The sequence below is a fragment of the Dipodomys merriami genome, unplaced genomic scaffold (genome assembly GCF_024711535.1).
Source record: "Dipodomys merriami isolate MVZ:Mamm:240054 unplaced genomic scaffold, mDipMer1.0.p SCAF_49, whole genome shotgun sequence".
NCBI lineage: Eukaryota > Metazoa > Chordata > Mammalia > Rodentia > Heteromyidae > Dipodomys > Dipodomys merriami.
The window spans coordinates 10,071,433-10,084,145 of record NW_027206057.1 but is presented as its reverse complement, the minus strand read 5'-3'; the positions used below and the strand labels follow the sequence as shown (position 1 = coordinate 10,084,145).

Here is a 12,713-nt window from a genome sequence, read left to right as displayed (position 1 = left end):
TTTTGTGAAACTATATCTCCCAAAATACGAATGGTATCCCAAAAGCAAGGTAAAAGTTAATATGCATAATTGAAGTGATAAACTGAGACTTGTTGAAAGTCAGCATGTTTTTTGTTTTTTGTTTTTTTTATTGTTGTTGGTCATGGGGCTTGAACTCTGGGCTTGGGCGCCGTCCTTGTGCTCCTCGGCTCAAGGTGCTCTACCACTTGAGCCACAGCACCACTTCCAGTTTTCTAGCGGTTTATTGGAGATAAGAGTCTCACAAACTTTCCTGCCCTGGCTGGCTTTGAACCTTGATCTTCAGATCTCAGCCTCCTGAGTAGTTAGGATTACAGGCGTGAGCCACGTGCCTGGCTGAAAGTCAGCATGTTTTTAGTGGAAGTTGGGTTGCAATATGGGAAAAATGAATCAAGCATCTACAGCTCAGCATTGATTCAATGCATCCTGAGTATTCCTGATTTATCCCAAATGGAAGTCTCCTTGGATCTAAGGATACTAAGGCTGTAATACATTGGCATGAGCATGTCTACAATTTTTCATCGAAACATGGAGGTAGAGAGGGCCAAGTGTATTTTAAAATATACTCACTAACGCTTATGTGTAACCTCTCCCGACCAGTGTTTTTGTCATTATGGCCATCCTATGTGGACATGGCAGAGAACACAAAAATTTGAGTGTACACATTTCCTGCTGGAGTCACACAAGGAAGCGTTTGATGTTGTTTCAACTCTTCCACTGCAATCCAAATGTCTTTTTTGCAGTCTCTACACTGTCCCATTTTTTACATTTGTTACTTGGTGATGTTTTGGATTTTAATGTAGCTCCCAATCAATCATATGTGAAACACACCAGTGTTCCTAAACACAAGGAAGCTATTAGGTGCCTTTGAGAAAAAAATTAGCCTGTGTTATATAAAGTTCCTTTGGTTATTCCTTTGAGTTACAGTGCTGTCAATGGTGATTTCTATGTTTGAGGATCATCAATGTTTACTAAAATAAAAGTGTAGCTGGGCATCATGGCAGCATATGCCTATAAGCCCAGCACTTGGAAGATGAAGGCAGGAGGATTCATTCAGTTTGAAGCCATCCTGTACTAACAACAACAACAAAATAAATAAATAAATAAAAGGAGAGGTACCTTTAAACAGAACCATAATACAGTTACTTATTGATTGGTTGCTAAAAATACTGTGAGCACTGCTCACAGGATGCTAACCTGTATTTGTTTTCTAAAAACAATAAAGATTCACTAATTTTGCTTGTTCTTAGAACAAGAGTAAAATATGTATTGCCCCGAAACCCCAAATTAACCATTTATATAAACATTTCTTAAGTTTATAGCATAAACAAAGTCTGTTTAGTTTGTTTCAGTTCTTTCAGCCCCTTCCTTCCTTCCTTCCTTCTTTCCTTCCTTCTTTCCTTCCTTCCTTCCCTCCCTCCCTCCCTCCTTCCCTCCCTCCTTCCTTCCCTCCCTCCCTCCCTCCTTCCCTCCCTCCTTTCTTCCTTCCTTCCTTCCTTCCTTTCCTTCCTTCCTTCCTTTCCTTCCTTCCTTCCTTCCTTCCTTCTTTCCTTCCTTCCTTCCTTCCTTCCTTCCTTCCTTCCTTCCTTCCTTCCTTCCATCCTTTTCTTTCTTTCTTTCTTTCTTTCTTTCTTTCTTTCTTTCTTTCTTTCTTTCTTTCTTTCTTTCTTTCATTCATTCTTCTGGTCCTTGGGCTTGAACTTAAGGCCTAGGCTCTGTACCTGAGCTTTTATGCTCCAGGCTCACACTCTACCACTTGAGTTACAGCTGCACTTCTTGCTGCTTTGGTCGTTAATTGAAGATAATAGTCCATCGACTTTTCTGCCTGGGCTGACTTTGATCTCAGTCTCCTGAGTAGCTAGGATTACAAGTATGAGCCACTGGTGCCTAGCTTTCAGCCTTATTTTAAAAGTCAATTGCTAGAATATGCTAGAATAATTTTGTCTTAATTTTCTGGGCTGTTTGTTTGGTTTATAACATCTGTTTTAATATCAAAATGTTGTCCTACTTGCAAAATAACAAAAACTAATTTTTATCCTTTTACTACAGATCTTGTAAGACAGCCAAGAAAGATTGCTTATACTATTGTTAAAATAGATACTTGAGTCACTGAGTCAGTGTCATTGATAAGGGATCTGGAATTTTTCTCAGACTCTTGTCACTATATATTTTTTTGTTTGTTTTTGTCATGCTAGGTATTGAACCTAGGTCTTTCTGCATGCCAAGCAAGTGATCTACCACTGTGCTGTATTTTCGGATCCTATTGTCTGTGCTGTTTCTCCTGTTCTGCCTACCTCCAATGGAAGAGAATTTACTTACTCTCTGAAAGGATTGCCTTTCAACTGTCTCCTGAGAGACTTAAGAATACTTGATTTTTAAACATGCATAGAAGAAAATTTACCTGCTTCTGCTACCCTCCATACTCTTTTCCTTTTTTTCTCAGAATTTAGGATTTTTTTTTTTTTTTGTCAGTTGTGAGGCCAGAACTCTGGGCCTGGGCACTGTCTCTCGCCTCAGCTCTTCAGCTCAAGGCTAGCACTCTACCACTTGAGTCACAGCTCCACTTCTAGCTTTTTCTGCTTATGTGGTGCTGAAGAATCGAACCGAGGGCTTCATGAATGCAAAGCAAGCACTCTACCACTGAGCCACCTTCCCAGCCCCAAAACATTTCCACCTACTTTTTACTGTGTATTTCAACATATACCTGAACTGTGTCTTCATATTCCTGAACTGTGTGCTTGTTGATTACCTGTAATTTTCTTCTTACTAATAAGCTCATTGAGCTCATTGACCTTGGCTCATTTATTTATTTATTTATTATTTATTTATTTATTTTTTTGGATCCAGTAGTGGGGCCTGAACTCTGGGCCTGGGCACTGTCCCTCAGCTCTTCAGCTCAAGGCTAACGCTCTACCACTTGAGCCACAGCGCCACTTCCGGCTTTTTTCTTTTTGCTTATGTGGTGCTGGGGAATCGAACCCAGGGCCTCATGCATGCAAGGCAAGCGCTCTACCACTGAGCCACCTTCCCAGCCCCAACCTTGGCTCATTTAATCTATAGTGGTTTTGACCGCCCTATCCAATATCCTTTCTTCATTAACTTCTATATTTAGTTCCCTGAATTTTCTGATGCTTTAAGCAGTCAATACCATACTTTTTTCTTGTCTCCTTTGGCTTTTGTGATAATCAGGTGTTTGTTTGTTTTTTTGTTTTAATGAGTCTCTCATTGTTTAATGAAAAATTTTGATCAGTTGTGGGGCTTGAACTCTGGGCCTGGGCGCTGTCCCTGAGCTCTTCAGCTTAAGGCGAGTGCTCTGCCACTTGAGCCACAGCACACTTTTGGTTTCCTGGTGGTCAATAGAAATAGAAGTCTCACGGACTTCCCTGCCTGGGCTGACTTTCAACTTCAATCCTCAGATCTCAGCCTCCTGAGTAGTTAGTGTTACATGTGTGAGCCACTGGCAGCCATCAGAAATTTTTCCCCCAGTTCTGGGGCTTGAACTCAGGGCCCGGAACTGTCTTTGAGCTTCTTTTTTGCTCAAGGCTAGCACTCTACCACTTGAACCACAGCACCACTTCCAGCTTTTTCTGTGTATGTGGTACTGAGGAATCGAACCCAGGGCTTCATGCATGCTAGGCAAGCACTCTACCATTAAGCCACATTCCCAGCCTTTAATGGAAGCTCTTCATGGTGTCCTTCCTACCTTACAATTCAACATGCACCAGTTCATGTCTCATTTATTATATGTGTCTTGTTTATTAAGACTGCTTGTTTTTTAGAATCTGGTTTAAGCACTAACCATAATGTCTTACCTACTTTATGAGTAAATGACATATATCTTCTAATAGATTGCATACCTCTAAGCATTTTTTTCTAAAAATGGGATTGCATAATACTGCTCAGCTGACCTCAAACTCCTGGGCTCAAGTGATTCTCTGGCTTCAGCCTCTAGAGTAGCTAGGAGTGCATGTATTTGCAACCACACTTGGCTAGCTATCATTATTCTGTCCTATATTACTTGTCTTTGTTTTGCCACTACCAAGGCTTGAACTCAAGGGTCTCGTGTTTACTCAGCTTGTTACAGCTGGCTCTTTGCCTCTTCAGTCACACCTTCAGCTCAGCTTTCTACTGGTTAATTGGAGATGAATTCTCTCAGACTTTTCTACCTGCGTTGTTTTTGGAACCATGATTCCCCAGGTTTCAGCCTCTTCAGTAGCTTGGATACCAGGGATGAGTCACCAGTCCCAGCTTACTTTGATATTTAATACCTAGATAGTTCATGTGGTAGGGACTTTACAGATATTTACTAAAACTAAATATTGGATTCATGTTCCTTTCAGATCCTTCTTTAGAACTCTTCCTTCTTATCCACAATTTGGATAGCCAAATGTTGAGAGGAGACAGTAGCCAGCAAATTATCGGACAGTTGTCATCTTTGCACAACATACACCTTATAGCATCTATTGATCACCTCAATGCTCCTCTCAGTAAGTTCAATATTACTGGATTGTTTTTGTTTGTTTGTTTGTTTTGAAAGAGACCTTTTTAATGGTTTTTCAGTATACTTTCCCTCTATCAGATGTTTAAAGATATGGTGTGCCAAAAATTCAATTTGAGGTAAAAAGCCCGGTATCAGTGGCTCACACCTGTAATCCTAGCTACTTAGGAGGCTGAGATCTGAGGATCTTGGTTCAAAGCCAGCCCAGGTAGGAAAGTCCCCATGAGATTGTTAGCTCTAATTAACCACTAGAAAACAGGAAGTGGCACTGTGGTTCAAGTGGTAGAGCACTTACCTTGAGCTGAAGAGTGCAGGGACAGTGCCCAGGCCCAGAATTCAGGTGCCACGACTGACAAAAAAAGAAAAAAAAGTAATTCTTGAAAATAAGGCTTCAGGGGCTGGGAAAGTGGCTCAGTGGTAGAGCGCTTGCCTTGCATGCTTGAGGCCCTGGGTTCGATTCCTCAGCACCACATAAGCAAAAAGAAAAAAAGCTGGAAGCGGTGCTGTGGTTCAAGTGGTAGAGTGCTAGCCTTGAGCTGAAGAGCTGAGGGACAGCGCCCAGGCCCAGAGTTCAGGGCCCATGACTGGACCAAAAAAAAGAAAAGAAAAGAAGGCTTCATATACTAATAAAGGATATTTGGCAACTGAAGGAGACCACATATTATTTTATTTTGTTCTTTCTTCTCTTTGTATTATAACGTTTATTTTATAAACTTCATCCACAAACCTTATGATAATTGTATAAAATAAAATGTTAGATCATTCTTTAAACGAATGCCTTGATAGATAGTATAGATACCTTAATTTGTACATAATGTACAAATAAAAGTTCAGATTTTGATTGACATTGCAAGCAGATTGTGAGTTACTGATTTGGATAGCAAGGGATAAAAATGACAATGTTTAGGATGTTTTTTATCTTTTTCTAATGTGGTTCTGAGGATTAAACCAGGGATTCATCTTTTAAAATTTGATATTTTCTCAGTCTTTTCTGAAAGGAAATCTAGTAACATGACAGTATGAAAATAATTTGTAATTGTTTTTGTTGATCATATACCATAGTGTGGGATCATGCAAAGCAGAGTCTTTATAATTGGCTGTGGTACGAAACTACTACATATAGTCCTTATAGTGAAGAAACTTCCTATGAGAATTCTCTTCTGGTTAAGCAGTCTGGATCTCTACCACTTAGTTCTCTGATTCATGTCTTACGGAGCCTTACTCCTAATGCAAGGTAAGAATGAAAGCCATAGTTATTTTTGAAAAACTATGCACTTGAGGACTATGGGTATAGTTCAATGGTATAGGATTACCTAGGATGCAAGCATAAAGCCCTAGGTTTAATTCCCAACTCACACACAAAAAAATACTGTATATTTAAAGAGCAATGAGGCAAGATGGCAAAATACTTTTTCAGGGGGCAGTACTGGAGTTTGAACTTAGAGCCTCATGCTTGCTAGGTAGGCACTCTACCATTTGAATTACACCCCCATTCTTGCAAAATACTTTTTACACTTAAATTCATCCCTTTTGCTCCAAACATGTAGCATAATAGAAAATATTTACAAGACAAAAATTAAAAGCCTGCTCCAAAAATGTCAACATTTCTGTGGTCCCAGGTACTTGGGAGGCCTAGGTAGAATGATTATAGTTCAGGGTCAGCCACTTTAGGCAAAATGGATGAGACCATATTTGAAAGATAACTTAAAGCAAAAAGTGCTAAAAGATGTGGCTTAATAGGTAAAAGACCTGCCTAGGAAATATGAGACACTTAAGTTTAAAACCCATTATAACCAAATGTGTGTATACACAGACGTACATATACTGACTCACTTGAATGTAACAGAATTATGAATCAGTGAACAGAGTTGAAACCATACCCCAACTACATTCTGGGTCATGAAGCAGCATTGTAACTAGAAATTCAGTTTGTGTGGGGTGACTGGTGTGTGACTAACATTTTTGGACAAACAACATTTTTGGAACAGATGCTATATAGAGCAGGATAATCATGTAAAGCAATATTCGTATGCAAATTCCGTATTATTATGAATAAAGGTTAAAAAGTATGTGGAAATGAAAAATATATAATCAGAATACCACTATCCTGAATGAAATCTAATAACATGACAGTATCATTATTTTCATGAGGATGGGGATGCATAGGGACCTTTAGATATATATATATATATACAAATACATACACACATATATACATAACATCATATATCTTATTATATACAATGTATAATACAACATTTTTTAATTTAGCAATTTCTGTTCTGTGTCTGTTTTTTCCTTTTGAAATATTTACAGATTTGCAAGATGTTACTTTACAGGGAAGTCTCATGAATTTTTTCACTAACTACTGCTCAAAGTATTTCACACAACCACCATATACTATCAAAACCAAGTAATTCATCCAGGTGTAGTGGCTCAATTTTATAATCCCAGCACTCAGGAGGCTTAGACAGGAAGATTGAGTGTTTACAGCCAGCCTAGACTACATAGCAAGATCCTCGCTTAAAAAAAAAAAATCCAGGGGCTGGGAAGGTGGCTTAATGGTAGAGTGCTTGCCTTGCATGCATGAGGTCCTGGGTTTGATTCCTCAGTACCACATAAGCAAAAAAAAAAAAAAAGCCGGAAGTGGCGCTGTGGCTCAAGTGGTAGAGTGCTAGCCTTGAGCTGAAGAGCTGAGGGACAGCGCCCAGACCCGGAGTTCAGGACCCACGACTGGACCCTACCCCCCCACCCCCCAAAAAAAATCCAAAAGTAAAACAGATTGTGTTGGGAGGCTGGGCAACAGTGGGAGAGGAGAGGGAGGTGAATGATTCAAGCTCTTCATATGCATGTATGGTAATAGAGCAATGAAACCTGTAGAAATTATTGTTCAGAAGAGGGTATGGGAGAGGAGGGAGAGTGATGGAAGGAAGTGAGTTTATCCGAGGTACTGCAAATGTCACAATGAAGCTTGCTTGTAGAACTAATACATGCTCATAGAAATGTTATTTAAAATATTAATAAAAGCATTAATTTTTTTAAAAAATTAAAAGTTGAAAAGTACCAAAAAACCCAAGACATTAATATTATAGTGTGTGTGTGTGTGTGTGTGTGCGTGCGTGTGTGTGCGTGTGTGTGTGTGTGTGTGTGTGTCTGTGTCTGTGTGTGTGTGTGGTTTTGTTGTATGTGAGACCTGGCATAACTATCACAACACCACTGTGTACCCTACTGTACTAGAAGATTTTCTTGTTAACTTTTAGATGCTAATTTTAATGAACTTTGTTACTGTTACTCTCATGAGTAACATACTCTTTTCTTTTTATGAGTAACATACTCTTATGGAGGGATGGTGGTGTAACTTACATTAGAGCAATTGCTTAGTATGCATGAGTTCTTAGGTTCAATCCTCAGCATTTAAAAATGCTGTTAAGCATTAGTATCATATTAATGTTAGAAACAGAAAATCTTTATCTTATTTTTCTATTACACTTACTGCTAAAAGACTATTGCAAATTGATAGGCATAAAATTGGGTTGCATGCAGTAGAACTTACAGCATTAAATATGGCACTGACTAATAAAAATATTTATTAGTTTGGCATAAATGTTTGCATACTGCCTCCAACACATTTTTTAAAGTATTTTGTCATTTTGATTCATTCTATAAACTCAGATTTACCTATTCTTCACTTGGAATGAACATGATTGATCAAAAATCTTAATCAAGGGGCTGGGAAGGAGGCTCAGTGGTAGAGTGCTTGCCTTGCATGCCTGAGGCCCTGGGTTCGATTCCTTAGCACCACATAAGCAGAAAAAGCCAGCAGTGGTGCTGTGGCTCAAGTGGTAGAGCACTAGCCTTGAGCTGAAGAGCTGAGGGACAGTGCCCAGGCCCAGAGTTCAGGCCTCATGACAAAAAAAAAAAAAAAAGAAAAAGAAAAAAATCTTAATCAAGCTGGGTGTCCGTGGCTCATATAATCCTAGCTACTCAGGAGGCTGAGATCTGAGAATCATGGTTCAAAGCCAGCTTGGGCAGGAAATTCTGAGACTCTTATCTCCAACAAACCACTCAGAAAACTGCAAGTGGCACTGTGGCTCAAGTGGTAGAGCTAGCCTTGCTTGAGCTGAAGAGCTGAGGGACAGCACTCAGCCCAGTTCAAGCCCCACAACAACAACAACAACACACACACACAAAATCTTAATCAAAAGTGGGGCACTGGTGGTTCTCACCTGTAATCCTAGCTATTTAGGAGGCTGAGATCCAAAGCCTGGGCAGGAAAGTGTGTAAGACTCTTAACTCCAATAAACTAGGAAAAAAACAAAAAAGCTGGAAGTGAAGCTGTGGCTCAACTGGTAGAGTGCTAGCCTTGAGGGGGTAAAAATGCAGCAACTCAGGAATGGTACTCAGGCCCTAGGTTCAAGCCCTAGGACCAGCAAAAAATAAAAAAATAAATCAGCACAGACATCAATAGCATTACTGAATACAGAGCAGTCATTCAGATTAAAGTAATTGTTCTGTGGATCATCATTAAATACAGCCTGCCCAGAATGCGTAAGGCAGAGTAAAAATATGGAGGTTTAATATTTTTGGCTTTTGGTAGTGTGTGTGTGTGTTTGTGTGTGTGTGTGTGTGTGTGTTTTGGTAGTGTGTGTGTGTGTGTGTGTGTGTGTGTGTGTGTGTGTGACACATCTTGCTGTGTGATCTGTGCTAGCCTCAAGCTCACAAGTAGTCAGTGTAACTGTGTTGTCTCAGCATCTATCTGTTTTGCTGGGATTCTACCCATATGCCACTAGGCCCAGAATCCAAGAACTTGTGAAGGAATCTTATAGTCCTTCTAGCCTTGTTATTCAAATTGATTCCTTCTCCAGCACCAGATACTACAAACAGTATTAAAGCCAGTATTTTAAGCCATCTAAATTGAAAAATAACATAAAACCAGTAGGGAAATATTTGTAATACATCTTACACATCTATTAAAACTCATGTAGTAAGTTTTTAAAGATACAGTAAAAATTTGTGAGTGAAAAGGTAAGGTCTGAAATGGTCTAACAGTAAATGTGGGATTTTTTTTCTTTTTCTTTCTTTTTGGTATCAGCACTGAGACTTAACCATAGAACCTCACTCTTGCTTAGCGTTTTTGCTGAAGGCTGGTGCCATTTGAGCCACATTTCCACTTCTAGCTTTTCACTAGGTAATTGGAAATAAAAGAAAATTTATCTGCCTGGGCAGGCTTTGAACTGTAATCAATCAGATCTCATCCTCCTGAATAACTAGGATTACTGGCATGAGCCACCAATACCTAGCAAGTATTTGTTTTTGTTTTGTTTTTTTGCCAGTCCTGGAGCACTCAGGCCTAGGCACTGTCCCTGAGCTTCTTTTGCTCAAGGCTAGTATTCTACCACCTGAGCCACAGTGCCACTTCTGCCTTTTTTGCTTATGTGGTACTGAGGAATCAAACCCAGGGCTTCATGAATGCTAGGCAAACATTCTACCACTAAGCCACATTCCCAGCCCACCCAGCAAGTGTTTGATTATGTATTTCTACACTGTCTCATTCCACAAAGATTTTTTATAGCAGTATATACAATATGGTCTCAATATCTAGTGTTAGTGGTTGTTGTAAGAATGAGGTTTTCCTTTTTAGACATTATTGCGTTATCCAAATTTTCTATAAAGAATGACTAATTTGCAGTCAGGGAAAAAAACCCAACCAGCCACAAATACTCCTTTATAAGTAGTCAAAGATAGTATGTTCCTTGGAGAAAGGAACAGACCACATATAGACATTCTTTGTGCATTTTATTCTTTCGATGTTAAACTTTCTTGATTTGAATTCCTGTTTGTTTTTTTGTTTCCTTAGGGGGATTTTCAGGCTACTAATAAAGTATCAGCTGGATAACCAGGATAACCCTTCCTACATTGGTATCCAACATTTATGATATTAAGTTGTGTGAATTGTTTTTACATCCCCTCCCCTCACATTCCTTTTTCTGAAATTGAATGAGCACTGCAGTTTCTCACAGCAAACTCCAAGGTGGTGTATCTGCCACAGAGCACATTTTAAAGCAGGAATACAGCCTAATTTTGATACACTGCTGAACATGTTGTTTGCCAATAGGAATTGAAGGACAAACCCACTTTTATAATTTCCTGTGCTGTCAGGCTTTTTGTTTCATTTGGGTGGGAAAAGTATGTTTGGGCCCGGAGGGTTATGCAATCCTTGGTCACAATTGACTATCTTCAGCAATCTGTCCTCTTTAAAAGCTGTAAACCACAATGTGTGATACCTGGGTTTTCTCTCTAGTTTTACTTCTAGAATTTTTTTGTGTTGGTTTTTTAATCAACACTTACTTATGGCTTTAGTGTAATATGCCAGCAACACCTTTGTTCTGTGTTCTTTGACATATGGGTATGGCTGGTTAAAAATGGTGACTTATATTGACATTTCTTTGGAATTCTCCAGGACTTCCTTTTCAAGATTTTTACCAGCAGTGTCGAGAAGCATTCCTTGTTAATAGTGATCTGACACTCCGCGCTCAACTAACTGAATTTAGGGACCACAAACTTATAAGAACAAAGAAGGTAAGAATGCATTATATGGTCAAGAATAGTTTATATTATTTATTAAGCACAAAAATACATTTGACTCAATGAGACCTGAATATGAAACTGAGGTTCCATGATGGGTCACAAGGATCCAGTTAGTGAATATGCGACTGGAGGTTTTAGGAAGAGATGAGTCCTGCTTCTGAGAAGAGCAAAATATTCCTTATAAATCCAAGCTGGGTGCTGGTGCCTCATGCTTGTAATCCTAGTTTGTAATCTAAAGGTTTAAGGCTCGAAGCCAGATCAGGCAGGAAAGTCTGTGAGACTCTTATCTCCAGTTAAAAGCAAAAAGCTAGAAGTAGAGGTGTGAGTCAACTGATAAAAACCCTAGCCTTGAGTGAAAAGGCCAGGTGACACATGAGACCCTGAGTTCAAGCCCCAGGATCAGCATGCATGCATGCAAATATACACATCACACAGAAAAGCGTTGTAGTTCAAAGTATAGGGGTGAACAGTGAGTCACACCTGTGTCTAAAAAAAAAAAAATGAACAAAGAAATCAAGTGTCAGAGTTAAAGTAGAGCAGGAGTTCAAAGGATCTAAAGCATAGTGAAGATAAATGACCTCTGTACCTACCCTCTTAGTTTTTTCTGCTATGAAGTGGCTTAACTATAGCTCACTTTAAAAATGCATATGCCTCTGTACCCTTTGCTTTTGTATATTTAAGACATTTATTTAAAACATTGCATCAAAGAAATCAAGTAAGGATTCAAATACTTTGCTTACAAAGACTGAATGTCCTTTTATTTTTTAGGGAACAGATGGAGTAGAGTATTTATTTATTCCTGTTGACAATGCAACATTGACTGACTTCTTGGAGAAGGAAGAGGAGGAGGCTTGAGGCTGCCCTTTCACTCTCGAACCTTCCATGTTTTTGTACTCCAGCTGCCACTCCTAGTCAAGTGTGGGTTTACCCCCAACATTCTTTTATCAGCTTATAAGATTTAGTATTTCGAGAGGTGCTGTCATCAATTAGAACATTTGAGTAGACAGACTGGTGCACCATCTCTAATACTATGCAGTGGTCCTCAAGTTGGAAAAAAAAGTGCCTTTCATCCATTACCTCTCTGGAGACTTCTTGCTGCGATGAACAGTGTGCTCAGGGACTATTTGGAACTGGATGTTTTTGAATTCTTTTATACTAGAGATACTATTCCTAATTTTCTGAGGGCCTTTTAACACTGGGGCTGATTGATTCCAAGTATGCTTGTTCTAGAATGTGGAAGTACAAAGACAGGAATTTTATTAAGTGTGCTCTATGTATTGGAACTGGTGAGTGAATTAAGCACCATCTCTGTTTCTGAAAGAAAAGGTAGATGGAAAAGCAGTAGGTGATCTTGCTTGGTCCTTTTGGATTTAGGCTCCACACTTGAGGTGGGAGAGTGGGAGAAGTACAAGGAGTATACAGCGTGTACACCCAATCCCGAAAGCACATGGACCAGAGTCACGGTATGGTTAACTGTCCAGGGACCTTGGCTTTCATGATAGAAGTGAGAAGCCAGGCTACAGAAAATAATCCTAAATTGCATTTTAGTAATTGCTTTCAGAACAGAAAATAAAAACGTCATTATTGTAAATGGACATTCTTCTCTTTT

At 39.3% G+C, this 12,713-nt stretch overlaps 1 protein-coding gene across 2 annotated transcripts in view; it reads left to right on the top strand.

Annotated features, from left to right (window-relative positions):
• Positions 1 to 12,699, top strand: part of Orc2 (origin recognition complex subunit 2) — a 52,180-nt gene extending 39,481 nt beyond the window's left edge. For both annotated transcript variants that reach the window (XM_069995784.1, XM_069995785.1), the window contains 5 exons: positions 4,359 to 4,505; positions 5,579 to 5,750; positions 10,374 to 10,435; positions 10,977 to 11,095; positions 11,873 to 12,699. In XM_069995784.1, coding sequence (XP_069851885.1) covers positions 4,359 to 4,505; positions 5,579 to 5,750; positions 10,374 to 10,435; positions 10,977 to 11,095; positions 11,873 to 11,959 — 587 coding nt within the window. In that variant the 3' untranslated portion in view covers positions 11,960 to 12,699. The remainder of the gene's footprint in view (positions 1 to 4,358; positions 4,506 to 5,578; positions 5,751 to 10,373; positions 10,436 to 10,976; positions 11,096 to 11,872) is intronic.
• Positions 12,700 to 12,713: the final 14 nt, after the last annotated feature.